The sequence below is a fragment of the Cololabis saira genome, chromosome 6, assembly GCF_033807715.1.
Source record: "Cololabis saira isolate AMF1-May2022 chromosome 6, fColSai1.1, whole genome shotgun sequence".
Taxonomy (NCBI): Eukaryota; Metazoa; Chordata; class Actinopteri; order Beloniformes; family Belonidae; genus Cololabis; species Cololabis saira.
In genome coordinates, this window is record NC_084592.1 from 49,196,174 (window position 1) to 49,223,930 (window position 27,757).

General features: G+C 45.4%; 1 protein-coding gene across 6 annotated transcripts in view; it reads left to right on the plus strand.

The window, feature by feature from the left end:
• Window positions 1-27,757, plus strand: part of LOC133446238 (probable ubiquitin carboxyl-terminal hydrolase FAF-X) — a 108,907-nt gene that overhangs the window by 45,566 nt on the left and 35,584 nt on the right. For 2 of the 6 annotated variants that reach the window (XM_061724220.1, XM_061724223.1), the window contains exons 11-28: window positions 808-912; window positions 1,104-1,310; window positions 2,799-2,935; window positions 3,895-3,933; window positions 6,910-7,043; window positions 8,704-8,794; window positions 13,365-13,478; window positions 13,564-13,792; window positions 16,025-16,120; window positions 16,212-16,423; window positions 17,511-17,751; window positions 17,879-18,028; window positions 20,015-20,135; window positions 21,550-21,680; window positions 23,143-23,421; window positions 23,512-23,637; window positions 25,655-25,792; window positions 26,695-26,861. In XM_061724220.1, the coding sequence (XP_061580204.1) occupies window positions 808-912; window positions 1,104-1,310; window positions 2,799-2,935; window positions 3,895-3,933; window positions 6,910-7,043; window positions 8,704-8,794; window positions 13,365-13,478; window positions 13,564-13,792; window positions 16,025-16,120; window positions 16,212-16,423; window positions 17,511-17,751; window positions 17,879-18,028; window positions 20,015-20,135; window positions 21,550-21,680; window positions 23,143-23,421; window positions 23,512-23,637; window positions 25,655-25,792; window positions 26,695-26,861 (2,717 nt within the window). The remainder of the gene's footprint in view (window positions 1-807; window positions 913-1,103; window positions 1,311-2,798; window positions 2,936-3,894; window positions 3,934-6,909; window positions 7,044-8,703; window positions 8,795-13,364; window positions 13,479-13,563; window positions 13,793-16,024; window positions 16,121-16,211; window positions 16,424-17,510; window positions 17,752-17,878; window positions 18,029-20,014; window positions 20,136-21,549; window positions 21,681-23,142; window positions 23,422-23,511; window positions 23,638-25,654; window positions 25,793-26,694; window positions 26,862-27,757) is intronic. The other 4 variants (XM_061724221.1, XM_061724225.1, XM_061724224.1 and 1 more) reach the window with 3 other exon arrangements.

A 27,757-nucleotide genomic window follows, 5' to 3' on the forward strand; every position in this document is an offset into this window, starting at 1 on the left:
ATCAGACAAAGCCCTACAAAAAAGTCTCTTGGTCCCATGCTCTAAGTTACACAGGAAGTCCGGCATTTTGAACAGAAAATGGCATTTCTCATGAATTCTGATCATTTCCAGGCCTCGTATTTTAACGAACTCCTCCTAGAGTCAAATTTCGGTGTCTCGCCATGAACATAAAAGTTGTTGTAACTTGCTCATACTTTGTCCAATTTGACCCAAAATCTGTACATTTAATCAGGCTTCCATTCTGAACATGCAAGTCATACAAGCTTCCACTGCAGCCTGAACGTGCACTAGGGTGCGAGGGCCCGTTCATCGCTGCTTGCAGCTTTAATTAAAATCGATTTATATGTCTAAAGATCGATTTTTTTTTTTTAATTTTTTTTTTTTTTTTTTTCTTTACACATTTTTTTTCATCATTACATTACAACCCTTTGTATTTTCTTTGTTTATGCCCAAAAAAGGAATGTTTTGTTGGACACCAGATAATTGGTGCCATGTTTTTGCTTTTGAATATGTTTAAAGGTATGAAAACTTTAAAGTTTTCAGTTATAATTGCATAAATTGTCTATATTTCATTACTTTATATACTGTGTTGGGGTTCCATTTGCATAGGTTGCAGGTTTAACCTCCGCCCTAGCGTCCGCGAGGAGGTTGATCTGAGTTTGTGTTGTTTCAGGTTGATCTGAGTTTGTGTTGTTTCAGGTTGATCTGAGTTTGTGTTGTTTCAGGTTGATCTGAGTTTGTGTTGTTTCAGGTTGATCTGAGTTTGTGTTGTTTCAGGTTGATCTGATGTTTGTGTTTGTGTTTCAGGCCGGGAAACACGAGGCCATCGTGAAGAACGTCCACGACCTGCTGGCCAAGCTGGCCTGGGACTTCTCCCCCGAGCAGCTGGACCACCTGTTTGACTGTTTCAAGGTAGGAACTAGGAACTAGGAACCAGGAACCAGGAACCAAGAACCAGGAACTAGGAACCAGCACCCTGTTCCCCTGGTGGGGGCTGCTGCCCCGGCCTCACCTGCGTCTCACCTGCATCTCACCTGCGTTGTCTCACCTGCGTTGTCTCACCTGCGTTGTCTCACCTGCGTTGTCTCCCCTGTCTCTTCCAGGCCAGCTGGACCAACGCCAGCAAGAAGCAGCGGGAGAAGCTGCTGGAGCTGATCCGGCGTCTGGCCGAGGACGACAAGGACGGCGTGATGGCCCACAAGGTTCTGAACCTGCTGTGGAACCTGGCGCACAGCGACGACGTCCCGGTGGACATCATGGACCAGGCCCTGAGTGCCCACATCAAGATCCTGGACTACAGCTGCTCCCAGGTACGGGGGGGGGGGGGGGGGGGGTCAGGGCTCCACAGCAGGCAGGTGGAAGCAGCAGCGGGATGACCGGGGGTGGGGACCGCAGGCCAGCATGCAGCTCCCGAAGCTCCGGCCCAATCAGCAAGTCCCAGGTTGGGGTGCAGGGTCGGGGGAAGGTTGAGAAGGGGCAGGGCCAGGGAGAGGAGTCTTGACGGACAAATCTCTCCCCCGCCTGCCCGGGCCGTTACCCTGACCGGGCCGTTACCCTGACCGGGCCGTTACCCTGACCGGGCCGTTACCCTGACCGGGCCGTTACCCTGACCGGGCCGTCAGCCTGACCGGGCCGTCAGCCTGACCGGGCCGTCAGCCTGACCGGGCCGTCAGCCTGACCGGGCCGTTAGCCTGACCGGGCCGTTACCCTGACCGGGCCGTTACCCTGACCCTCTCACTCCCACGCTGCAGGATCCGGTGTTGTGCATTCAGAGATGCTCTTCTCCACCGGCAGAGGATGCTGCACCATGTACAAAAGAGAAAAAAGGGGGGCCGGAACAAGAAACTACAGAAGCGATGGACAAAAACGATAGCTATGAGATATTTATAATAAATAAAAATGGAAAAGGAGAAGAGAGGAAGGGAAGAGGAGAGGAGAAGAAGGGTGAGAGGCACCGCCCAGCGGATCATGTCGGTCCCCCCTGCAGCATAGGCCTATAGCAGCATATCTACCACCAAGCTATATTTGAGACTAACTATTATAGTTTTGTTCTATAGCTGCAACTATGACTACTGACTCTAACACACTAGAGTTTACACTACCTAGAGATTTACCAACACCAGCTAGAGGTTTACTAAACACTAACTATAGGCTTTACTAAACAGAAATGTTTTAAGTTTAGTTTTAAAGGTGGAGGTGGTGTCAGCCTCCTTAACCCAGATTGGAAGTTGGTTCCATAGTAGTGGTGCCTGATAGCAGAACGCCCGCCCTCCAAATCTACATTTAGATACTCTAGGAACTACGAGTAAACCTGCACCCTGAGAGCGGAGAGCTCTGCCAGGAACATAAGGCACTATCAGGTCTTGTAAATACTGCGGAGCTACGCCGTTTTGGGCTTTATATGCAAGTAATAAAATTTTAAATTGGATTCTGAATTTTACAGGTAGCCAATGGAGCGACGCTAACACTGGAGAGACGTGGTCTCTCCTGCTGATTCCTGTCAGCACTCGTGCTTCGTTTCCTTGGTAACGGGAGATATTCGTCTCCGCTCAGCTCCGCTCGGATAGTTTCTTTTCTCTCCTTTTCTGCATCCCAGTCATCAAAATTGTTAAATTCACCAAATAAATTAAAAGAAATGACCAAATCCCTCGTGTGTCCGTCCTGCGGTAGCCGGCTCTTCTTCTCTGTATCTCCGTTGCCGTGGTTACCACCTGGCACTTGATCCAGCGCAACAATATTAAAGATAACAGGAAATTTGACCAAACTTCTGTATCGTGACACACGGCTTTCCTTCACAGGACCGAGACACCCAGAAGATCCAGTGGATCGACCGCTTCATCGAGGAGCTGCGGACCAACGACAAGTGGGTGATCCCTGCTCTGAAGCAGATCAGAGAAATCTGTAGCCTGTTTGGAGAAGCTCCCCAGAACCTGAGGTAGGTCCCGCCGTGGCGTCGGTCCCGCCGCGGGTCGCCCCCGCTAGCTCGTAGAACTGCAGCCCAAACCTCTCAGCTTAACATTTACCACCAAGTTCTAGTTATTCTACTTTAATTTAAAGTAAAGGGCGCGCTGACATCATGGCGCCCTCTTTTTAAACGAGCATCTTTATCATGATTACAACCATTCACAGAGAGGAGCTTACATGCACGTTTAGTTGGTTTGCTTTAACAAACCAATGTATTTCTATGAAGGTAGTTGGATATGGAGCCAAATCAAGGCCAAAAGTTTTGCTAATTTGAAAATAAAATTTGAACCTGAAAATTATTTTTTAGTTTCAATTTTTTTTTTCGGTGTCAGATCTTTTTTTTTCAGTTTCACATCTCTTTTTTCAGTTTCACTTCTTCTCTGAAACTGAAATAAAAGTTTTGAAACTGAAAAAAAGATCTGATACCAAAAAAAAAAATTGAAATTGTAAAAAAGAATTTTCAGGTTCAAATTTTATTTTCAAATTAGCAAAACTTTTGGCCTTGATTTGGCTCCATAGTTGGATTCCATAAATATAACTGGGTCAGTAGTTTTGTTTATGCTCCTATTTCCACTAAAAGGTGCTTGAATAAACAGAAACTAAAGCGTCCCGCCCACAGCCGTGAGGCGTAGCTCGGTAGCTCTTCCGTTAGGCTACCTTATAAGATCTTTAGAAGGTTAAGTTATAAGATCTTTCGAAGGTTAACCTTCTAAAGATGTTATAACTTATGTTACGAGATCTTTCTAAGGTTGCATTATAAACTAACCTGACCGGTTCTGCTGGCGTCTGAACCGTTTCCATAAGGTCCTCGGTAAATTACATGAAAAGGGAATACGACCTAGTCCTGCTGCACAATCCTCACATTCACATTTCTCTGAAGGAGTTTGTTAGTCGCTGTAGAAAATATGTAGTTTACCTGTTGTTTTTCAGAAAGAAAATGCCAATTAACATACTAAAGAACTTAGTGGGGTAAGTTGAGTGTCAATTCCAGGGTTCTGCCCGTTTCTTGTTACATCAAGTCTTACTTTCTCTCTGACATGTTCGTGACATAAACCAAACATGACATGGAAAATTCTGCCACGAATCGGCTTCAGCAGCTTCTCGGGATTCATCTCAAAAGACTCGTTACTCCTCGTACCGGCCGGAACCGCGGGTTAGAGTTAGGGTCAGTGTGGGTCAATGTGGGTCAGTGTGGGTCAATGTGGGTCAATGTGGGTCAGTGTGGGTCACCGCGGGTTACTGGGTCACCGCCGGGGCATAGATGCATCAGGTGCAGGTGCGTTAGCTGCAGGTGCATCAGGTGCAGGTGCGTTAGCTGCAGGTGCATCAGGTGCAGGTGCGTTAGCTGCAGGTGCATCAGGTGCAGGTGCGTCAGCTGCATCAGGTGCAGGTGCGTCAGCTGCATCAGGTGCAGGTGCGTCAGCTGCATCAGGTGCAGGTGCGTCTGCTGCAGGTGCGTCAGCTGCAGGTGCGTCATCTGCAGGTGCATGTGCAGGTGCCTCAGCTGCAGGTCTGTCAGCTGCAGGTCCGTCAGCTGCAGGTCCGTCAGCTGCAGGTCCGTCAGCTGCAGGTCCGTCAGCTGCAGGTGCGTCAGCTGCAGGTGCATCAGCTGCAGGTGCGTCAGCTGCAGGTCTGTCAGCTGCAGGTCTGTCAGCTGCAGGTCCGTCAGCTGCAGGTGCGTCAGCTGCAGGTGGATCAGCTGCAGGTGCGTCAGGTGCAGCTGCGTCAGCTGCAGCTGCAGGTGCGTCAGCTGCAGGTGCGTCAGCTGCAAGTGCAGCCCGGAGCGCCGGTAGCTCGGGTCACGTCTGCTAACGAGCTTCTCTGTTCCTACCGTATCGGCCCAACTATAATAGCTGTATTGTGTTCATTAGTCTTCAGATTGATCTCTTTGTGGTTTTTTCTTTTGTTCAGACAAGGATCAGAGTTCTGACCTTCAAACTTTACTGACAGTTTCAGCAGAAATTCCACTTTCCTCAGAGACGGCCCCAATATAAGACGTTTTTATCATTGTTTTTATCATTGAAATCAGACTGAAAAAGTGGGCTCGTCTTCCATTCGGGGTTTAGACGTTATTCCCATTCACAACGCTAGATGGCGCCAGATATCTTTAAAGCGAACCCCTATCACCAAGAAGATAATAGCGGTTAGAAAGAAAAGAGAAGACAATAAGAGAAGAGATAACATCTGTAGAAAAGTGGGTGGAAGATCGGCAGGTGAACCGGCAGCTGAGGAGAAGTTATGATACAAACTTCAACATGATGGTTGGAATGAGGCAAAATAACAAGCTTTTTCTCTGCAATATATTGTTTTAATCATTTGTTTCAGATGTACTGTCATTATTTTCTGTATAAAATTTGAATTTGGTGTTCAAAAAGTCTTTTTTCAAACTGGAGTCTTGAGAAAAACAGGGTGGTCTTATATTCGGGCCGATACGGTAATAGACTTTATTGTGCTGGTTGTTCATCGACAGGGAAACGTACGGTGGCCGAGACCCGCCAAAATAAAAGAAACGCTGCAAGTAAAAGAAACGCTGCATCAGCAAAAATAGTCCCCGGTTATTCACTTCCGTTGTGGCTTTTTTATTTGCGTCGTTTTTTTTTATTTGCTGCAGCGTTTGTTTTTATTTGCAGCGTTTCTTTTATTTGCAAAGCGTTTATTTTATTTGCAAAGCGTTTATTTTTATTTGTAAAGCGTTTATTTTTATTTGCACCGTTTATTTTATTTGCAAAGCGTTTATTTTTTTTTGCAAAGCGTTTATTTTTATTTGCAAAGCGTTTATTTTTATTTGCAAAGCGTTTATTTTTATTTGCAGCGTTTCTTTTATTTGCAAAGCGTTTGTTTTTATTTGCAAAGCGTTTATTTTATTTGCAAAGCGTTTATTTTTATTTGCACCGTTTATTTTATTTGCAAAGCGTTTATTTTTATTTGCAAAGCGTTTCTTTATATTTGCAGCGTTTCTTTTATTTGCTGCAGCGTTTGTTTTTATTTGCAGCGTTTATTTTATTTGCAAAGCGTTTATTTTATTTTCAGCAATGGCGGGTCTCGGCCACCGTAGAAATAGCATCGTTTGAGCGGCTCGTTACGAAAGCTCAGGTTGTGAAAGTTTCTTTGTCTCGGTTACTGGATGTTCTCGGTCAGGTTGCAGCTGCATCCTCAGCCTTCCTGCACCAGAACTGAAATAACCTCTCAGAAACAACAGTGTGTTTAACTTCCAGCAGTTGTTGCTTCGTTGTCGTTACTGTTGTTGATCTCCAGTTCCTTCTACATCAACTCATTTAACTAATTTAACGGGTTAACGTTCAGGATCCCGTCAGGAATCTGAGCAGCAGCCGGTCCGGCGGAGCGTTGTCCAGTAAACGTTTACGTAGTTTCTCCCGTCCGAAGGCGGCGGCCCTGCAGAGCCGTCTGATTGGCCCGCTGTGCTAAGGGGCGGTCCTTTGAGATGGAGCCCCGCCCCCTTCTGCCAGTCTGTCCGTCAATCATTCAGAGCTGAATATCAGAGGGATTTCATGCCTTGGAACTAAGTCTTTCTTCATTTCTTTTCCCCATTTTTTTACTTCTTCATTCTTAATGCATCACCTGTCACCACAATGATTGATCTTTACATAAACTCAGAACAATTACTTCAGCGTTTAGGAACATTTTAACAAAAAAAACCCTGAGCCGACTAAAGAAAATGAAAATGTTCCTGGTGTTTGTAAAACTTGAGCTGAAAGAATCTTTCTGGAAACAAGGCAGGAAATGACTTCACTGATATGACTCTTTCTGCTGGTGACACACACACACACACACACACACACACACACACACACACACACCAGCTGCTTCCTTCATGTTCTTTACAGAATGAGAAATCAGCTTCTGAATCAGGTGTAACTGACGGTGCGTTGTTTTCTCCTCTCTCTGGTTCCGTTAATCCTGCACTCTGGTCCGTTTGTCCTCCAGTCAGACCCAGCGGAGTCCCCACGTCTTCTACCGCCACGACCTGATCAACCAGCTGCAGCACAACCACGCCCTGGTCACGCTGGTGGCCGAGAACCTGTCGGCCTACATGGAGACCATGAGGCAGCTGTCCAAAGGTGGGGGAGAACCTGGGGGGGGCTCACCTAGGAATGGGCGATATTTTACCGTTCACGATATACCGTCAAAAAAATTCCCCACTATAAGAATTTGTCATCTCGCGGTAAAAACGATACATTTTCGTTGATGATGTTTTTGTGTAAAGCTGATTTTTGGAAGGAAGGGAGGGAGGCAGGGAGGGAGGGAGGAAGGGGAAAAAAGAAGAAAGGAAGGAAGGAAAGGGGAGAAGGAAGGGAGAAAACAAGGAAAGGAGGAAGGAAGGGAGAAAAGAGGAAAGGAGGAAGGAAGGGAGAAAAGAGGAAAGGAGGAAGGAAGGGAGAAAAGAGGAAAGGAGGAAGGAAGGGAGAAAAGAGGAAAGGAGGAAGGAAGGGAGAAAAGAGGAAAGGAGGAAGGAAGGGAGAAAAGAGGAAAGAAAGACAGAAAGAAAGAAAGAAAGAAAGAAAGAAGGATAAATTCTCGTTGATGAGGTTTTTGTGTAACAAACATGGCGGATCTGAGAGCGAGATAGATTTATAGTTAAAAAGGTGGAGTTGAATTGGTATTTTTTTATCGTCATTTTTATCGTTATCAGGATAAATGCCAGAAATTATCGTGATACATTTTTTAGTCCATACCGCCCATCTCTAGTCTCACCTGGGGGGGCAGGCAGCAGTCTGAGGGCCAATCCCAAAACACCCCCTACTTTCTACCACTACCCCTAAAATTCAAGCCACAATTTTTAGGGCCCTTGAATCTTCCCAGGTCAGTCCCAATACTCCCACTACTCCTACTTTCAGCACCACCACTAAATGTATCTGCTCCGTCACTGCGTGGTTTATGTTCGGGTACGTAAGCGACTGCGTAGTTACGTTTGCACAAACGTCACACCATATCAGGAAGCCCAGAGCTAAAAGCTGTTTTCATTTCCGCTGTAGTGCTGTTAATATGCCACTTTATTAAGTTTTAAAAATTTTTCAGGCGTGAAAGTAACTGTTAAGATCCCCAACCTGGGCTCAGTTTATCCAAATAACGCCTGGTAAGAAATTTGCTCTGATGTTTACAGGGATGAGAAGAGCCGCCGGTGATTTATGATTCCGCGTTAAATCGACGCAGAGCCTACGGCGTAGGGTACGCGGCGATGCGCGCCGTACGGTGTGCGTCGCCACGTACCCTACGCCGTAGGCTCTGCGTCGGTGTAACGCGGAATCATAAATCAGCCTTTATTCTGGCGTGATCTTCGCAACAACGGGCAAGCGAGTGATTATGTACATTCACTGAGTGAATATTATGAAAGTAAAATATATATTTCTCGCTAGAAATGTAATCAAAACTCATTTTTATGCAGAAATTAACTCAAAATATTGATTTTATTCACTAAAAAATAAATGTCCGCCATGTTTTTTTTTTTTTGATTCAGTCCGCAAATGAAAACGAAAAGCATTCTGGGAAATTTTTCTGGCCCTAGATCAACTAGTCAGCATCTGAAATCCCTCGCTGTGAAGGGCTAGATTCATACACACTAGCCCTACATGAAAAGAGGAATTGGGACACCACTACCCTCACGGGAACACGCAAAATTTAGGGGTAGTGGGGGGATTGGGACTGGGCCTAAAGGTGGGGGGGTCTCACCTGGTGGGGCTGGGGGGGTTAGGCAGCAGTCTGACCCGTTTCTGTTTGCAGAAGAGCAAGCGGAGTTCGACCCCCAGACGGTCCGGCCCGGGAGCCGCTACAGCCACGTCCAGGAGGTTCAGGAGCGGCTCAACTTCCTAAGGTCAGTGATCCCTCGCTGTAACTCTGTTCTGCTTCACGGATCTTCATCGTGCATCGTGTTCTGCATCCTGATTGGCTGAACAGTCGCGACCGCTGCGGTTCTGTTAAACCGGCCAATGCAGGCCGATTTTGCGGCTGAAATCGGGACGTCCCTTCTCTCGGCTCTCGGCGCTGCGCGCTCCCGACCAGATAGCGGATGAAAGCGCGATAATGATAAATATGATAAAATAATTACAAAGCTGCTGTGAAATATGGTGTAATAGATGTACTGTAATTATTTTCTGTATAGAAATTGAATTTAAAAAGACGGGTTTGTCTCAAAATCAGTGTGGTTTTATTTACTTGGCCTCTCTGGTCAGTAGAGAGGAGAAAAAAAGCAAGCGTGCATGTCCTTACAGACATGCGCCGAACGGCCGAAAAACATTGGTGACAATAACTATTCCACTTGAATATTCCACCATAGATGTCTTCAGACTAAGTCTACAATTATGCACATAACACAAAATACTTACATTAGGTGAATCTTGTGTGAAAACACTGGAGATCTGTTTCTCCAGCGCAAGTGCATGTGCAAGTGACGTCACCATGCTGCGCGCGCAGCAACGTTCCCCCCGCTCCCCCTCGGCCTCCACTCCCGCCGCGGGAGCTGGCCGGCACAGAGAGTCAGCTGTTAAATCCAATGGATTTAACATAAAAATTCATTAAAAATCACATGTTGGACGTGCATTTATGAAATCAACAGGATATTTTCACATCACAGTAAACAATATCTTTACGAAGTTTGAAGTTAATTGGACATGGCATGAGAAAGTTATGATTTATTTGAATACGAGTTCATATTTTGAAAAAAGTGAGTGACAAACTTTTCCAAATATGATATGTTCCAGTGTATGATTATGTCCTGTCGAAAGGTTTCTGTATCTGAAATTTAATTGTCCTAAGACAAAACCAGTGATTTTTAATGATTATTTTACCAGAAATCTTGAGTGACGTAGAATTGCAATTTCGTTCAAGTTATGACCACGATACGCGACGCAGTCAATAAGGACCCTTATGACAATAATATGTGTGGATTTCATTGTGATTGGATGAACGAAACAGTAATTACGGCACATAATTTGATGAAAAAATTATACCTGACCAAAAGGTGGCGCTATGGAGTTCATCCAAGATTGTCATATCCACTTGTTCAGAATGGAAGCCTGATTACATGTACAGATTTTGGGTTAATTCTGACCAATTATGTTTAAGTTACAACAACTTTTATGTTCATGGCGAGACACCGAAATTTGACAACCTCTGACAGCGACGCCCTTTGACACAAACTTACATTTTTCACTGTCAGTCATCGTCAATGCCTTACCTTTTATGTGATCAACTTTGAAATCAATAAACTGATCTCGTTTGGAGCACAGATGCATACTAGAAGACATGACAATTCCTGGTGCCAACAGGTGGCGCTACAACCGATCCTGAATATTCCACCATAGATGTCTTCAGGCTCAGTCTACAATCATGCACATACGTTTTCAACCACATCAAATCATGTATTGCTGAATTACAGCCAATTGATGTTTGATGGCGAGGCTTAAAAATGACCTCAAACTTCGCCGGATCACTACGGTCAAGCCCTCTGCTGAAAACTTAAAAGCTTCACAATTTAGCGTCGGCCATGTGTCTAGATTGTACAAACCAAGTTGTGAGCCAATTCGATAAAATCTCTAGGAGGAGTTTGTTAAAGTACGAGACCTGGAAATGACCATAATTCATGAAAAATGACATTTTCTGTTCAAAATGCCGGACTTCCTGTGTAACTTAGAGCATGGGTCCAAGAGACTTTTTTGTAGAGCTTTGTCTGATATAATAGACACATAAAGGACATTGCTGTAAGTCAAACCATATTATGGGGCTCGTCGAAAAACATAAAATAGGTGGCGCTATGGAGCCCATTCTTGTCAGCCCATGCTCATCGCCCATAAAATACGTAATTTTTTCCGACTCCTGAAGCGTGTGCAACATCTGGTGAGTTTTCGAGCATTTTAAGGCCTCCAAAAAGGCAATTCATTTAAGGCAAGAATAATAATAATAATAATAATAATAATTAAAGCTGCAAGCAGCAATGAACGGGCCCTCGCACTCACGGCCACCGCCCCCATAAGCATATCAGAAATGACACCACCCACGACTCTCTATGTCAAACCATTCAAAAGTTATAGCAGAAAAAAGGGACAACCAATCAGAAGAAGGGGTGGGGCTAATTCAGGCCAACCAAGGTCAAGGACTCCATAAAGAATCTGATGACACCACCCACGACTCTCTATGTCAAACCATTCCAAAGTTATAGCAGAAAATCGGGACAACCAATCTGAAGAAGGGGCGGGGCTTATTAAGGCCAACGAAGGTCAAGGACTCCATAAAGAATCTGATGACACCACCCACGACTCTCTATGTCAAACCATTCAAAAGTTATAGCAGAAAATCGGGACAACCAATCAGAAGAAGAGGCGGGGCTAATTCTGGCCAATGAAGTCAAGGACTCCATAAAGAATCTGATGACACCACCCAGGACTCTCTATGTCAAACCATTCCAAAGTTATAGCAGAAAATCGGGACAACCAATCAGAAGAAGGGGCGGGGCTAATTAAGGCCAACGAAGCTTAAGAACTCATTACAGAGTCCCATGACACCACCCACGACTTCCTATGTCAAACCATTCAAAAGTTATGGCAGAGAAAAGTATTCTAGGGGGCGCTGTTGAGCCGTTAGGCCACGCCCATTAATGCAAACCATTAAATATCAAATGTATCGCCAGGCCTGGCTTGCATGCAAAATTTGGTGACTATCAAATATGGACCAATCAGATGAAGGGGGGGCGTGCCTTTTGGCGTCTAGCGTCGCCATGGTAATACTTTTGAAAGAGAAAAGTAATGCGTGGTGTCGCAGGATGGAGACGCACATTTTGATGTATAACACACCTGGGTGCACGTTACGGTTCGGGCCGTATTAATTGCCGAAGGAATGGCATAAATTTAGCCAAAATTACACAATTAATTCAAAATGGCCGACTTCCTGTTCGGTTTTGGCCATGGCTCCAAGAGACTTTTCTTTAAGTTGTGCCATGCTACAGGTGTGTAGCGATTTTCGTGCATGTACGTCAAACTGTATCGTGGGGCTTGAGGCACAAAGTTTTCCGGGGGGCGCTGTTCAGCCATTTTGCCACGCCCATTAATGCAAACCATGAAATATCAAATTTATCGCCAGGTCCTGCTTGCATGCCAAATTTGGTGCCTTTTGGGGAACTATCAAATATGGACCAATCAGATGAAGGGGGGGCACGCTTGTTGGCGTCTAGCGTCGCCACGGTAACACTTTTGAAAGAGAAAAGTAATGCGCGTTGTCGCAGGATAGGGACGCACATTTTGATGTAAAACACATCTGGGTTCATGATACGGTTCGGGCCGTATTAATTCTCGAAGGAATGGCATATATTGCTCCAAAATTACGTGATTCATTCAGAATGTTCAAAATGGCCGACTTCCTGTTCGGTTTCGACCATGGTGCCAAGAGACTTTTCTGTAAGTTGCAACATGATACAGGTGTGTACCGACTTTCGTTCATGTACGTCAAACCGTATTATGGGGCTTGAGGCGCAAAGTTTTTTCTGTCTGAACCAATCAGATGAAGGGTGGGCGCGCTTTTTGGCGTCTAGCGTCGCCACGGTAACGCTTTTGAGAGAGAAAAGTAATGCGCGGTGTCGGAGGATGGAGACGCACATTTTGATGTATAACACACCTGGGTGCTCGTTACGGTTCGGGCCGTATTAACTGCCGAAGGAATGGCATAAATTTCGCCAAAATGACACGACTAATTCAAAATGGCCGACATCCTGTTCGGTTTCGGGCATGACGCCAAGAGACTTTTCTTTAAGTTACGTCATGATACAGGCGTGTACCGATTTTCGTGCATGTACGTCAAACCGTATCGTGGGGCATGAGGCACAAAGTTTTCAAGGGGGCGCTGTTGAGCCATTAGGCCACGCCCATTAATGCAAACCATTAAATATCAAATTTTTCGCCAGGCCAGGCTTGGGTGCAAAATTTGGTGACTTTTTGGGCACGTTTAGGGGGGCAAAAAGGCCCTCCTTTCGTCAGAAAAATAATAAGAATAATAATAAAAAAAATACAAATAATTCCTACAGATACAATAGGGCCTTCGCACTGAAGGTGCTCGGGCCCTAATAATAATAATAATAATAATAATAAACATCACAGATACAATAGGGTCCTTGCACCTTCAGTGCTCGGGCCCTAAAAAAAAGTAGAATAAGTATAGAATAGAATAGACTCTGTATCGCAGTGTATATATATAAAATGTGCAACAATGCAGGAGTGTAAACACATGAACAAGTAGCAGCAGCAAGTACCGAACCCCTGAGGGGAGAATCCTGATTATTGTGCGTCGTCACTGTAGTCTCCAGATATTCAGACGTGGGTTCAGATCAGCTTCTTGAAAACAGAGTTCTACCCAACGTTCCTGACCTTTGACCTCTGACCTCTGACTTGTCCCCCCAGGTTCCTGCTGAAGGACGGCCAGCTCTGGCTCTGTGCTCCACAGGCCAAGCAGATCTGGAAGTGTCTGGCGGAGAACGCCGTGTTCCTGTGTGACCGCGAGGCCTGTTTCAAGTGGTAGGAACCTTTACTTTACCTGCTCTGGTTCCAGGTCTGGTCCCCGGTCCCCAGCATGTCTCTGACCCCCTGTCTGTCCCCCCAGGTACTCCAAGCTGATGGGGGACGAGCCGGACCTGGACCCGGACATCAACAAGGACTTCTTTGAGAACAACGTGCTGCAGCTGGACCCGTCCCTGCTCACGGAGAACGGCATGAAGTGTTTCGAGAGATTCTTCAAGGCCGTCAACTGCAGGGAGGGCAAGCTGGTGGCCAAACGCCGCGCATACATGATGGACGACCTGGAGCTGATCGGCCTGGACTACCTGTGGAGGGTGAGGGGGTCCGGGGTTACCGGGGGGTCCAGGGGGGTCCAGGAGGTCCTGCAGGTCCAGCAGGTCCTGCAGACCTGGAGCTGATCGGCCTGGACTACCTGTGGAGGGTGAGGGGCCTGGAGGGGGGTCCAGGGGGACCATGGGGTCCAGCAGGCCTGGACCGGTCGGGTTGCTGATCCTCGTCTCCGTCAGAGATTCAGACCTGGGGTCGGATTCACCAATATGTTCTTAAGAACCATCTTAAGAACTGTCATTTCTTACAAATTTCTTATTTTTCCTACTTAAGAACTTCTTAAAATACGTCATTGCACGCGCCAACAAACAACATTTACAGGTAGTTTAACCGTCAGTCACTCACTAAACATGGAGAAGGAGAAAAAGAGATGCAGGAACTTTTCAAGGTTTTGGTGGATGAGATTAATGTGAGAAAAAAAAATACTATTGGGGAAAATTAATAATAATTAACTACCATGCTAACTAACATGCTAACAAACAGTTAACAGGCTCTTTGTGTAATTAATTACAAAGTATATCCTTAAACTATGACCTACTCGTCTAAACTGGTCTAAAATGTGTTGGAAAAGTTGATTTAGAGGCTTATTATTATTATTATTATTATTATTATTATTATTATTATTACTATTACCTTTTCACAGAAGACATTTTAAGACAGGTCAGGGTTGTCTTAAAGTTAAGAAAAAGGCGAGAACCAATTTGAGAACTTTTATTTCAAGAATACCATTTATTCTTACGTTTTTCTTAAGAAGAAACTTAAGAAGAAAGTTGAGAAAATACTTTTTTGGAGAATATGACTTCTTCTCTTTTTTCTTCTTAAGACTGAACTTAAGAAAATATTGACACTTAAGAAGATTTTTTTTCTTAAGAATGTTTTGTGAATCCGGCCCCAGATCCAAACCTGACAGAACTCTGTTCTTAAGTCTAACTACAAATGCATGAAGAGCTGCTGGTGTGAGAGAAAAGTGTAAACTTCATGTTCTCTTCGGCATGGGAATCAAAAAGATTGAAAAACAATTTAGAAAAACCGAGGCACTTAAGAAGATAGAAAAATATAAAAAGCCTTTATTTAATCATGACTTTGTAAAAGTTAAACATGTTTGGGCCATGTAGGCAGATAACAGACACAAACACAGGTCACATGATCAGCTCAGGTGAACAGTCACGTGATCAGCTCAGGTGAACAGTCACGTGATCAGCTCAGGTGAACAGTCACATGATCAGCAGGTGAACAGTCACATGATCAGCAGGTGAACAGTCACATGATCAGCAGGTGAACAGTCACATGATCAGCAGGTGAACAGTCACATGATCAGCAGGTGAACAGTCACATGATCAGCAGGTGAACAGTCACATGATCAGCAGGTGAACAGTCACATGATCAGCAGGTGAACAGTCACATGATCAGCTCAGGTGAACAGTCACATGATCAGCTCAGGTGAACAGTCACGTGATCAGCTCAGGTGAACAGTCACATGATCAGCTCAGGTGAACAGTCACGTGATCAGCTCAGGTGAACAGTCACGCGATCAGCTCAGGTGAACAGTCACGTGATCAGCTCAGGTGAACAGTCACATGATCAGCAGGTGAACAGTCACATGATCAGCAGGTGAACAGTCACATGATCAGCAGGTGAACAGTCACATGATCAGCAGGTGAACAGTCACATGATCAGCAGGTGAACAGTCACATGATCAGCAGGTGAACAGTCACATGATCAGCAGGTGAACAGTCACATGATCAGCAGGTGAACAGTCACATGATCAGCTCAGGTGAACAGTCACATGATCAGCTCAGGTGAACAGTCACATGATCAGCTCAGGTGAACAGTCACATGATCAGCAGGTGAACAGTCACATGATCAGCTCAGGTGAACAGTCACATGATCAGCTCAGGTGAACAGTCACATGATCAGCTCAGGTGAACAGTCACATGATCAGCTCAGGTGAACAGTCACATGATCAGCTCAGGTGTTTAATGAACCTGGTCGGAGCAAACAGGCTCATCAATCAGATCCAGAACAACCAACCAATCAGCATAAGCAGGAAAGAAAGACACAAACAGAAATATAAACAATAATAATACAAAAGACCACCAAAAATCAAAAGTCCTTAAGAAGAAACTCAAAATAAAATGTATAAAATAATATTTTTTAAATGTTTTTAAGGCAAATCATTTTTTCTTAATTGTTTTAGAACTCTGTTATTTCTGATTCAGGTGGTGATTCAAGGAAGTGACGACATCGCGACCCGAGCCATCGACCTGCTGAAGGAGATCTACACCAACCTGGGACCCAAACTACAAGTCAACCAGGTCTGGATGCAGCTCGGGGGGTTCTGGGGGTTCTGGTGGTTCTGGTGGTTCTGGTCCCTGGTGGTCCTGGTCTAACCCGGTCTCCCTGCAGGTGGAGATCCACGAGGACTTCATCCAGTCGTGCTTCGACCGGCTGAAGGCGTCCTACGACACGCTGTGCGTGCTGGACGGGGACAAGGACAGCATCAACTGTGCCCGGCAGGAGGCGATCCGCATGGTCCGGGTGCTCACGGTTCTGAAGGAATACATCAACGAGTGTGACAGCGACTACCACGAGGAGAGGACCATCCTGCCCATGTCCAGGTTTGATGACATTTCTAGAGAAATATATATTTTACTTTCATAATATTCACTCAGTGAATGTACATAATCACTCGTTTGCTGGTTTGCCGAAGATCTCGCCAGAATAAAGACTGATTTATGGTTCCGCGTTACACCAACGCAGACCCTACGGCGTAGGGTCTGCGTCGATTTAACGCAGAACCATAATTCAGCTCCCGAGCCGGCAGGCATCATCATCCCGAAAACATTGGAGCAAATTTTCTTAACAGGCGTAGCTACAACTGTTAGATTTCATCTATTAAACCAACATCTTCCTAAATGATTTATTTCAGCCAGCGGTAATTCTCCACAGAGCTGCAGGTTTCTCCCTGGGACGACGGCGCAGGTTGACCCGGCCGTGAGCTGCTGCTGTTACCATGGTAACAGCTGCTGCTGCTGCTCCGGGCCGGCGGCTCTTCATCGGGTCAAATTTCTTACCAGGCGTAATTTGGATAAACTGAGCCCAGGTTGGGGATCTTAACGATTACTTTTACGCCTGAACAAACATTAAAACTTAATAAAGGGGCATATTAACAGCTACAGCGGAAATTAAAACAGCTTTTATCTCTGGGCTTCCTGATATGGTGTGACGTTTGTGCAAGCGTAACTACGCAGTCGCTTACGTACCCGAACGTAAACCACGCAGTGACGTAGCAGATAAATGTAGGGGTAGTGCTGAAAAGTAGGAGTAGTGGGAGTATTGGGACAGACCTGGGAAGATTCAAGGGCCATAAAATCTGTGGCTTCTTTTTTAGGGCTAGTGGTAGAAAGTAGGGGGAGTATTGGAAGTGTAGCTTTCTAGCTTAAGCTTTCTGTGGTGGTTTGTTGTTGTAAACGTCATCCGATCGGCTTTGAACTATTATTTTCCGATCCACGATCAAAACCGATGCATCTCTAGCTGGAACTTGTCAGATCTGGCAACCTCGACCTCAGCGCTGGATTTCTGTCTTTGTGGTCTTAAATCTTGTGTGAAAATGTTGTTAAAAGGTCTTAATTCCCCTCGCTCCAGCCGGTATACGCCCTGCGGAGGACGGGCTTCCACTCACGACTCTCCCCTGTGTCCCTGCAGAGCTTTCCGGGGGAAGCACATCACCCTGATCGTCCGCTTCCCCAACCAGGGCCGGCAGGTGGACGACCTGGACATCTGGTCCCACACCAACGACACCATCGGCTCGGTGCGCCGCGCCATCCTCAACCGCATCAAGGCCAACGCCGCGCACACCAAGATCGAGCTGTTCATCGGGGGCGAGGTGGTGGACCCGGCCGACGACCGCAAGCTGATCGGACAGCTCAACCTGAAGGACAAGACGGTGAGTCCCGGAGCGCCGGGTGACCTTTGACCCCCCGGAGCGCCGGGGCACCTTTGACCCCCCGGAGCTGCCAAACTCACGCCGTTCCTCCCCTGATGTTCCTCCTCTGATGTTCCTCCTCCTCCAGCTGATCACGGCCAAGCTGACCCAGGTGAGCGCCAACATGCCCTCCAGTCCGGACAGCTCCTCAGACTCGTCCACGGGCTCCCCCGGTAACCACGGCAACCACTACAGCGACGGGCCCAACCCCGAGGTGGAGAGCTGCCTCCCCGGAGTGGTGAGTTACCGAGTCGGGGGGGCGGGGTCATGTGACCAGACTAGGACTGGGGATACATTCAAATGTCAAGAATTGATTCTGATTCTTAATATTCAGAATCGATTATCAAGATTTGATTTGATCAGATTCCGATATTGATTTGGGTTAGTGTTATTAAACAGTTTTTTCAGCTGTTGCATGAATGATATGACTGTAGTTCTGCAACATATTAATACTAGTGCTAGACACAAAATTCCCTGGAAATTTTGAAGTGCCACGGGACTATTGCGATTTTGATGACATTTCCTCTATCAAACCATTCAAAAGTTATTGCAGAAAATAGGAACTATCACATATCGACCAATCAGAAGAAGGGGTGGGGCTAATTTGCACCAATTATGGTCAAGGACTCAAAACCGAGTCCGGGGGTGTGACTCTGCACACAGAACCTTCTGGTTTGGCTGTGAGAAAAACCCTGATTTGGGGTTCTGACAAGCTCTCAAATAACTGATTTGTGATCAAACCGTAGCTCGTAGCAGAAAAACGAAAACATCGTGAGAGACACAGAACCCGGCAGATTCCGACAATCTTATTTTTATTCAGATATTCCTTAAAATGAGTGAGTAAGCTCAGTGCGAAGACAGAGTGAGATTATTTTGAAAAAAAACGTTTGATTACATTAAAGTGAATGGAGACTGAGACAGGTATTGGCGCCGCTCTAGCCCCCCCCCCCGTTTAGATTTTGTGCATACCCCGACTGTCAAAGACACATTTATTGAATCCCAACTCCTATGTCTACATTCTGACCAAAAATTATTCGTCTCCTTTTTACGGTTTGGCCGTGAGCTCGAGTTACAAATAAAAATGTGGGTTATTTTTTGCTGTTTCTCACACTCTACCAACTGAATTCCACACTCTAGATTTGACAAAAAGTGATTTCCAGTCCTTGCTTGTGTGCTCATATTTTGAAAAGTGTACATCTTAGGAAAAAACAGTTTAGGGTTTGGAGAGAGAAGAGAAGTTTTCCTCCGTTTTGAAGTTTGAATGACATTTCTACGTGCAGGTATGAGAAAGTTAGGTGACTCAGAAAAAATGTGAATTTTGGCTTTTTTTTTTACCTCCTCCCATCCACAGTGGGACATTCCGCGCCACACACATACATGGGAAAATCTCCCCATTAGTTTGGAAATTTGGAAATGTTTTTGCACTTCGTGCAAAAACTATTTATGCGATCGCTCTGAAAATTCACAGGACTGTAGTTAAATTCAGGGCCTACAACTTTCTAAATCGGTTCACAATTTTTAGAGTAACGGTGTGCGAGTGGTGAGGCCCCAAAGTTCTCCCAATGCGTTCCGGGTGGCCCAAAAAGCGCACGTTTTCGCACGTTGCGCGAAAACGTGCGCACCAATCGCTAATAAAAGTCGTACCTCTCGATTAGGGTGCACGTTTCTACGTTTTTACTTTTCGCGTTTTCTCAAAGCTGCGGGACTAGTTTACGCGCCAAAGTTTATACGGAAGAATTAATAAATAAATAAGCCTGAACAATAATAAGAGTTTATTACATAGCTGTGGAGGAGGATCGCTTTTATTTTTTCCCACATTCCTTTTTTAATTTTTTCCATTTTCGGTGTATTTCGGTTTTTAATTTTTGAGAATTTGGTTTTTAGCATTTTATGCAAATGTACTTTAATGTTTGTTATGTTTTCATACCTTTAAACATATTTAAAGGTATTCTCGTGTCCAACAAAACATTCCTTGTTTGGGCATAAACAAAAAAATACCAAAAGTTGTGACGTAATGATGAAAAAAAATCGATCTTTAGACATAGGAATCGATTTTTAGGAATTAATACGAGAATTGATTTAGAATCGAGAATCGATTATTTTTTTTTTTTCAACACAGGCCTAGACCAGACTGTCATCAACCCACAGATCGGGGTGGTGGGGGTGGTGGAGGGGTGATGGGGGGGATCAGCTGATCATGTGACCAACACTCTTCTCCCCACAGATCATGTCGCTGCATCTGCGCTACATCTCCTTCCTGTGGCAGATCGCTGACCTGGGCTGCAACCTGAACATGCCTCAGCTGCGGGACGGAGCCCGAGTCCTGATGAAGCTGATGCCCCCAGGTACGTGTGGACCCCCCCGGGCCCCCCCCAGTCTCCTTAACAACGGCAGGGCCGTTCTCCTGCTGTTCTGGTCTGTTCTGCTGCTACTCTGGTCTGTTCTGCTGCTACTCTGGTCTGCTACTCTGGTCTGTTCTCCTGCTACTCTGGTCTGTTCTCCTGCTACTCTGGTCTGTTCTGCTGCTACTCTGGTCTGCTACTCTGGTCTGTTCTCCTGCTACTCTGGTCTGTTCTCCTGCTACTCTGGTCTGTTCTCTGGTCTGTTCTCCTGCTACTCTGGTCTGTTCTCCTGCTACTCTGGTCCGTTCTCCTGCTACTCTGGTCTGTTCTCCTGCTACTCTGGTCTGTTCTGGTCTGTTCTCCTGCTACTCTGGTCTGTTCTCCTGCTACTCTGGTCTGTTCTCTGGTCTGTTCTCCTGCTACTCTGGTCTGTTCTCCTGCTACTCTGGTCTGTTCTCCTGCTACTCTGGTCTGTTCTCCTGCTACTCTGGTCTGTTCTCCTGCTACTCTGGTCTGTTCTCCTGCTACTCTGGTCTGTTCTCCTGCTACTCTGGTCTGCTACTCTGGTCTGTTCTCCTGCTACTCTGGTCTGTTCTCCTGCTACTCTGGTCTGTTCTCTGGTCTGTTACTCTGGTCTGTTCTCCTGCTACTCTGGTCTGTTCTCCTGCTACTCTGGTCTGTTCTCTGGTCTGTTCTCTGGTCTGTTCTCCTGCTACTCTGGTCTGTTCTCCTGCTACTCTGGTCTGTTCTCCTGCTACTCTGGTCTGCTACTCTGGTCTGTTCTCCTGCTACTCTGGTCTGTTCTCCTGCTACTCTGGTCTGTTCTCCTGCTACTCTGGTCTGTTCTCCTGCTACTCTGGTCTGCTACTCTGGTCTGTTCTCCTGCTACTCTGGTCTGTTCTCCTGCTACTCTGGTCTGTTCTCCTGCTACTCTGGTCTGCTACTCTGGTCTGTTCTCCTGCTACTCTGGTCTGTTCTCCTACTACTCTGGTCTGTTCTCCTACTACTCTGGTCTGTTCTCCTGCTACTCTGGTCTGTTCTCTGGTCTGTTCTGGTCTGTTCTCCTGCTACTCTGGTCTGTTCTCTGGTCTGTTCTCCTGCTACTCTGGTCTGTTCTCCTACTACTCTGGTCTGTTCTCCTGCTACTCTGGTCTGTTCTCCTGCTACTCTGGTCTGTTCTCCTGCTACTCTGGTCTGTTCTCCTGCTACTCTGGTCTGTTCTCCTGCTACTCTGGTCTGCTACTCTGGTCTGTTCTCCTGCTACTCTGGTCTGCTACTCTGGTCTGTTCTCCTGCTACTCTGGTCTGTTCACCTGCTACTCTGGTCTGTTCTCCTGCTACTCTGGTCTGTTCACCTGCTACTCTGGTCTGTTCACCTGCTACTCTGGTCTGTTCACCTGCTACTCTGGTCTGTGCAGATAACACCACGGTGGAGAACCTCAGGGCCGTGTGTCTGGACCACGCCAAGCTGGGGGAGAACAGCCTCAGTCCGTCGCTGGACTCCTGCTTCTTCGGCCCATCGCCCTCACAAGTGCTGTACCTCATCGAGGTGACCACAACCATCATTAAATATAGAATGCTATATTGTAGAGGAATAAAAAGCAGACTAAAATGTAGATACGAAGACAGAGTGAGATTCTTTTGAAGAAAACTTTTGATTACATTACAGCCAATGGAGACCGAGGCAAGAATTCGCCCCGCTCTAGCCCCCCCCGCCCCCCGTTTAAATTTTGTGCATACCCCGCCTGTCAAAGTCACGTTTTATGAATCCCAACACTTATGTCTATATTCTGACCAAAAAGTATTTGTCTCCTTTTTACGGTTTGGCCGTGAGCTCAAGTTACAAATAAAAATTCAGGTTATTTTTTTACTGTTTCTCGCACTCTAGAAACCGACACCCGCACTCTAGATTTGACAAAAAAGTGATTTCCAGTCCTCGCTTGAGTGCTCAAATTTTTTGAGTTTTTTTAATTTAATTTTTTTATTTTTTAAAAGCTATGGGTCAAATGCCTTCCGGACAAAACGGGAAATCTGTTGGAGGTCTTTGAACAGATGCATCCAGCTAACCTTTAGTTAACCTCAAGGACAATGGGACAACTGTCCCCAGGACAGTCGAAACCCTTGAGTAGATCAGGAAGTGGCTGTCCTGACATCTGTTAACAAAGCATGTGACAGTTCATAAGGACAAAAACTAGTTCAAAAGTTTGATTAACCTCACAATTCCCTCCTATTTGTCCTTTTGAAACTTTCAGCTAATATCCGCCCATTAGGCTTAGAATAATAGCCTCATAAACATTTAAGCCTAAATTACAACAACAATGCAAGTAAAGTGTTTGAGGATGTCAGCATGACTCATTAGTGGAAAGGTTTCTTCCATCTCTCGGACTCCTCTCCAGTCTGTTGTAGCCAGTCATCTTCTTCAGTCCCGTGGCTGGTGAGTAGGCGTCAGATGAGTTCTTCAGCGGACAAAGGTTTTGATACCGTTCGACTTCCGGCCTACTCAGGGTCTGGAAAGCTTTCTACTAGCTTTCACTGCGACTGGTGAACCCACGTAGAGGACAAAAACTAGTTCAAAGGTTTGATTAACCTCACACCATCCATCCCTCCATCCATTCATCCCTGCGTCCGTCTGTCTGTCCATCCGTCTATGCATCCATCCATCCCTCCATCCATCCATTCGCCTGTCCATCCATCCATCCGAGATGTAGACTAAAATGTTATCAGTTTTCCTCGACTAAAACTAGACTAAAATGGACAATTCTGACTAAAATGCTCAGACTTTTAGTCGACACGACTAAAAGGAGGATGAACGTGACTAAAACTAATAAAAACTAAAATGATAGCTGGACCCAAAGACTAGACTGAAACTAGAAGTGAAACAGGCTGACAAAAACACTGGTTTATTCTCCTGGTCGCCGCGTGGTCGCATCGTGGTCGCCGCGTGGTCGCCGCGTGGTCACCAGCAGCTTCAGATCCTTCATCCCCCCTCTCTCCTGCCTGTCCTCCTGCAGGTCGTCTACGCGCTGCTGATGCCCGCCAGCGCCACGCTGGGAGAGGACGCCAGCGACTTCCAGTACAACTTCCTGAAGAGCGGCGGGCTGCCGCTGGTGCTGAGCATGCTGACCCGGAACAACTTCCTGCCGTCGGCGGACATGGAGACGCGGCGGGGGGCGTACCTGAACGCCCTGAAGATCGCCAAGCTGCTGCTGACGGCCGTGGGCTACGGCCACGTGAAGGCCGTGGCCGAGGCCTGCCAGCCCAACGCCGAGGGCAACGTGCCCGTGTCCCCGGTGAGTCCCCCCCCCAGCAGCCAGTCCTGCCCCCCCCCCCCCCCCCCCCCCCTGGTATTAACCTGGTATTAACCTCCCCCCCCCCTCCAGATCAACCAGGCCACCCACGACCAGGCGCTGGTGCTGCAGAGCGCCCTGCAGAACATCCCCAACCCCGCCTCCGAGTGCATGCTGCGCAACGTGGCCATCCGGCTGGCCCAGCAGATCTCTGACGAGGTAACGGAGCTGGAGGAGAGTACAAGTACCTTTACATCCTGTTAACTCTAACTCTGTATAAACAACACTCTAACATCCTGTTAACTCTAACTCTAACTCTGCTGGAGGAGAATACAAGTACCTGAACATCCTGTTAACTCTAACTCAAGTACCTTTACATCCTGTTAACTCTAACTCAAGTACCTTTACATCCTGTTAACTCTAACTCTAACTCTGCTGGAGGAGAATACAAGTACCTTTACATCCTGTTAACTTTAACTCAAGTACCTTTACATCCTGTTAACTTTAACTCAAGTACCTTTACATCCTGTTAACTTTAACTGTAACTCTATACAACACTCTAAAATCTTGTTAACCCTAAATCAAACTCTGCTGGAGGAGAATACAAGTAACATCCTGTTAACTCTAACTCTGCATATACAACACTCTAACATCCTATTAACCCCAGCTCTAACTCTGTTAGAGTTGATGTGTTGATTAACAACGATCACTGTTGAAGCTGCTCTTTAACGGCACTTTTCCACTAGAACCTACTAGCACCTACTAGTACCTACAGGACTGTCTCAGAAAATTAGAATATTGTGATAAAGTTCTTTATTTTCTGTAATGCAATTTAAAAAAGCAAAAATGTCATACATTCTGGATTCATTACAAATCAACTGAAATTTTTTTCAAGCCTTTTATTATTTTAATATTGCATGGTTTACAGTTTAACATTGAGATTCCCAGAATATTCACATTTTTTTTAGATGATAAATAAAAGATAAAATAATGCAAGACTCCAACCCCCCGACCAATCGGTGGCCTGGAGTGTGATGACATCACAGCCCGACTCAGCCACTTAGAACCTCAGCAGAATAGGTACAGAAAAGTATCTACTCTAGTTAGACCCTGGTGGGAAAGAACCAAACCTGGTGGAGGAGACGAGTCGGTTCTGGTGGAGAAGAGCCGTTACAGAGCAGATGTGTTGCATCAAAAATCACTGTTGAAGCTGCTGTTTCCATGTCCTGCTGTCTGTCTGTCCTGCCGTCTGTCTGTCCTGCCGTCTGTCCTGCTGTCTGTCTGTCCTGCCGTCTGTCTGTCCTGCCGTCTGTCCTGCTGTCTGTCTGTCCTGCCGTCTGTCTAGGCCTGGGCGATATGAACCAAAAGTCATATCTGGATATTTTCTAGCTGAATGTTGATACTCGATATATATCCATATTTTTTCTGTGCCATAATTGGGGTTTCCCCCAAATCATTATAGCATAGCATCTCTGTTAGCATCTCTGTTAGCATCTCTGTTAGCATAATTTCTTAAAAAAACAGTCAGTTTTAATACAAAGCCTCGTGCCAAATGTCACACAGGTTCCTTTATTAACAGAGGTCTGCACAATATCAACATGTATAAAACAAATGAAATAAAAATAAACTGCCTGCATATATAGAATAAAAATGCTTCTTGAATAAAATAAAACAAATATCCCTTTCCTGCATAACAATTAAATTAAAATACAATGTAGACAGTAACAGGCAGACTTTTCCACTGAGGTTGACAGTTGTGCAAATAACAAAACATTTGTGACAATCTCAAATAAAACATTCAAGTCAATTTGTCACAAAATAAGCTATATCAAAATCATAAAAAGAATTTAAATCAATATAAACGATATTGTCTCGTACCATATCACGTTTGAAAATATATCGATATATATTAAAATCTCGATATATCGCCCAGCCCTACGTCTGTCCTGCCGTCTGTCTGTCCTGCTGTCTGTCCTGCCGTCTGTCCTGCCGTCTGTCTGTCCTGCTGTCTGTCCTGCCGTCTGTCCTGCTGTCTGTCCTGCCGTCTGTCCTGCTGTCTGTCTGTCCTGCCGTCTGTCCTGCCGTCTGTCCTGCTGTCTGTCCTGCCGTCTGTCCTGCCGTCTGTCTGTCCTGCCGTCTGTCCTGCCGTCTGTCCTGCCGTGTGTCTGCTGAGTGGAGGACTGTAGGAATAAGGGAGTAATAGATTCTTTGGGATGTATTCTGTATTTTTCATCAGAATTTCTTCCAGGCATCAAAGTACATCCCAGACATTTGTGTGATCCGAGCTGTGCAGAAAATCGTTTGGGCGTCGGGCTGCGGGACGGTGCAGCTGGTGTTCAGCTCCAACGAGGACATCAGCCGGATCTACGAGAAGGTAAAGGACCGTCCTGCAGGAATCTAACCCCCCCCCCCGATGAGACCAGGGAGCTGCAGGAGTGGGGGGGGGAAAAATATTGTAAAAAATACTCTGTCGCAATAAATAATCGATAAACTGACAGCTAATGTGGATATTTTATTACAACACATAATGGATTTACGCAGTTGTCACCGAACTATTGTTCATGCACTTCAATCTGTCCAACAGAGTTTACATTTACAGACTAGCAGCAGAGAGGAAATATACAAATTACTTTCTTTGTACATTGTAGGAAGTTTTGGCCTTGAATAAATGCATAATTACAGATGTTTTCCTTTTTTCAGTCACATATATCGTGATATATCGTTGATGAAATTTCTTACAATATACAGGACTGTCTCAGAAAATTAGAATATTGTGATAAAGTTCTTTATTTTCTGTAATGCAATTTAAAAAAAAAAAAAAAAAAATGTCATACATTCTGGATTCATTACAAATCAACTGAAATATTGCAAGCCTTTTATTATTTTAATATTGCTGATTATGGTTTACAGTTTAAGATTAAGATTCCCAGAATATTCTGATATTCTGATTTAATATTGCTGATATGATCAGCAATATTAAAATAATAAAAGGCTTGTAATATTTCAGTTGATTTGTAATGAATCCAGAATGTATAAGATTTTTGCATTACAGAAAATAAAGGACTTTATCACAATATTCTAATTTTGAGACAGTCCTGTAGAGATGAATGTAGATATGGTGTATGGTGATATTATCGTTATCGCCCCAGTATTGAGTGGTGAGTTACCGTATCGTCCCTGAGCTGCAGCGTCCCGGTGACACGTCTCTGTCCCCCCCCCCACGTCTCTGTCCCCCCCCCCACGTCTCTGTCCCCCCCCACGTCTCTGTCCCCCCAGACCAACGCTGCCAAGGAGCCGGACGGGGAGGACGAGCAGGTCTGCTGCGAGGCCCTGGAGGTGATGACGCTGTGCTTCGCCCTCATGCCCACGGCGCTGGACACGCTGAGCAAGGAGAAGGCCTGGCAGACCTTCATCATCGACCTGCTGCTGCACTGCCACAGCAGGTACGTGCTGGGGATCAACTAGTGATAATTAATGGAAAACTTCCAGCCGCAGCAACGTGGAGAGTTTGATCTAGTCCAGGGGCCGTCAACCCAAGATGTTTTAGATCCATATTGGACCAAAAACACAAAAAACTAATATGTCTGGAGCCGCAAAAAATGAAAAGTCTTGTATAAGCCTTAGAATGAAGACAACACATGCTGCATGTTTCTATATTAGTTAGAACTGGGGGGAGATTTTTTTTCATTATGCACAGAAAAAAGTTGGAATGTCGAGAAAAGTCAACATTTCGAGAAAAAGTTGAAATGTTGAGAAAAAAGTTGGAATGTCGAGAAAAAAGTTGAAATGTCGAGAAAAAAGTTGGAATGTTGAGAAAAAAGTTGGAATGTTGAGAAAAAAGTTGGAATGTTGAGAAAAAAGTTGGAATGTCGAGAAAAAAGTTGAAATGTCGAGAAAAAAGTTGGAATGTTGAGAAAAAAGTTGAAATGTCGAGAAAAAAGTTGGAATGTTGAGAAAAAAGTTGGAATGTTGAGAAAAAAGTTGGAATGTCGAGAAAAAAGTTGGAATGTTGAGAAAAAAGTTGGAATGTCGAGAAAAAAGTTGAAATGTCGAGAAAAAAGTTGGAATGTCGAGAAAAAAGTTGGAATGTCGAGAAAAAAGTTGGAATCTTGAGAAAAAAGTTGGAATGTCGAGAAAAAAGTTGGAATGTTGAGAAAAAAGTTGAAATGTTGAGATTAAAAAAGGAAGAAAAAAAGAGAAAAAAAAGAAAGAAGAAAAAAAGGTCAACCATTTTTGAAAAAGCTCCAGGAGCCACTAGGGCGGCGCTACAGAGCCGCGTGCGGCTACGTGAGACGGTTCCCTGTTCCTAGTTCCTGTTCCCGGTGTGAGTAACGACGGT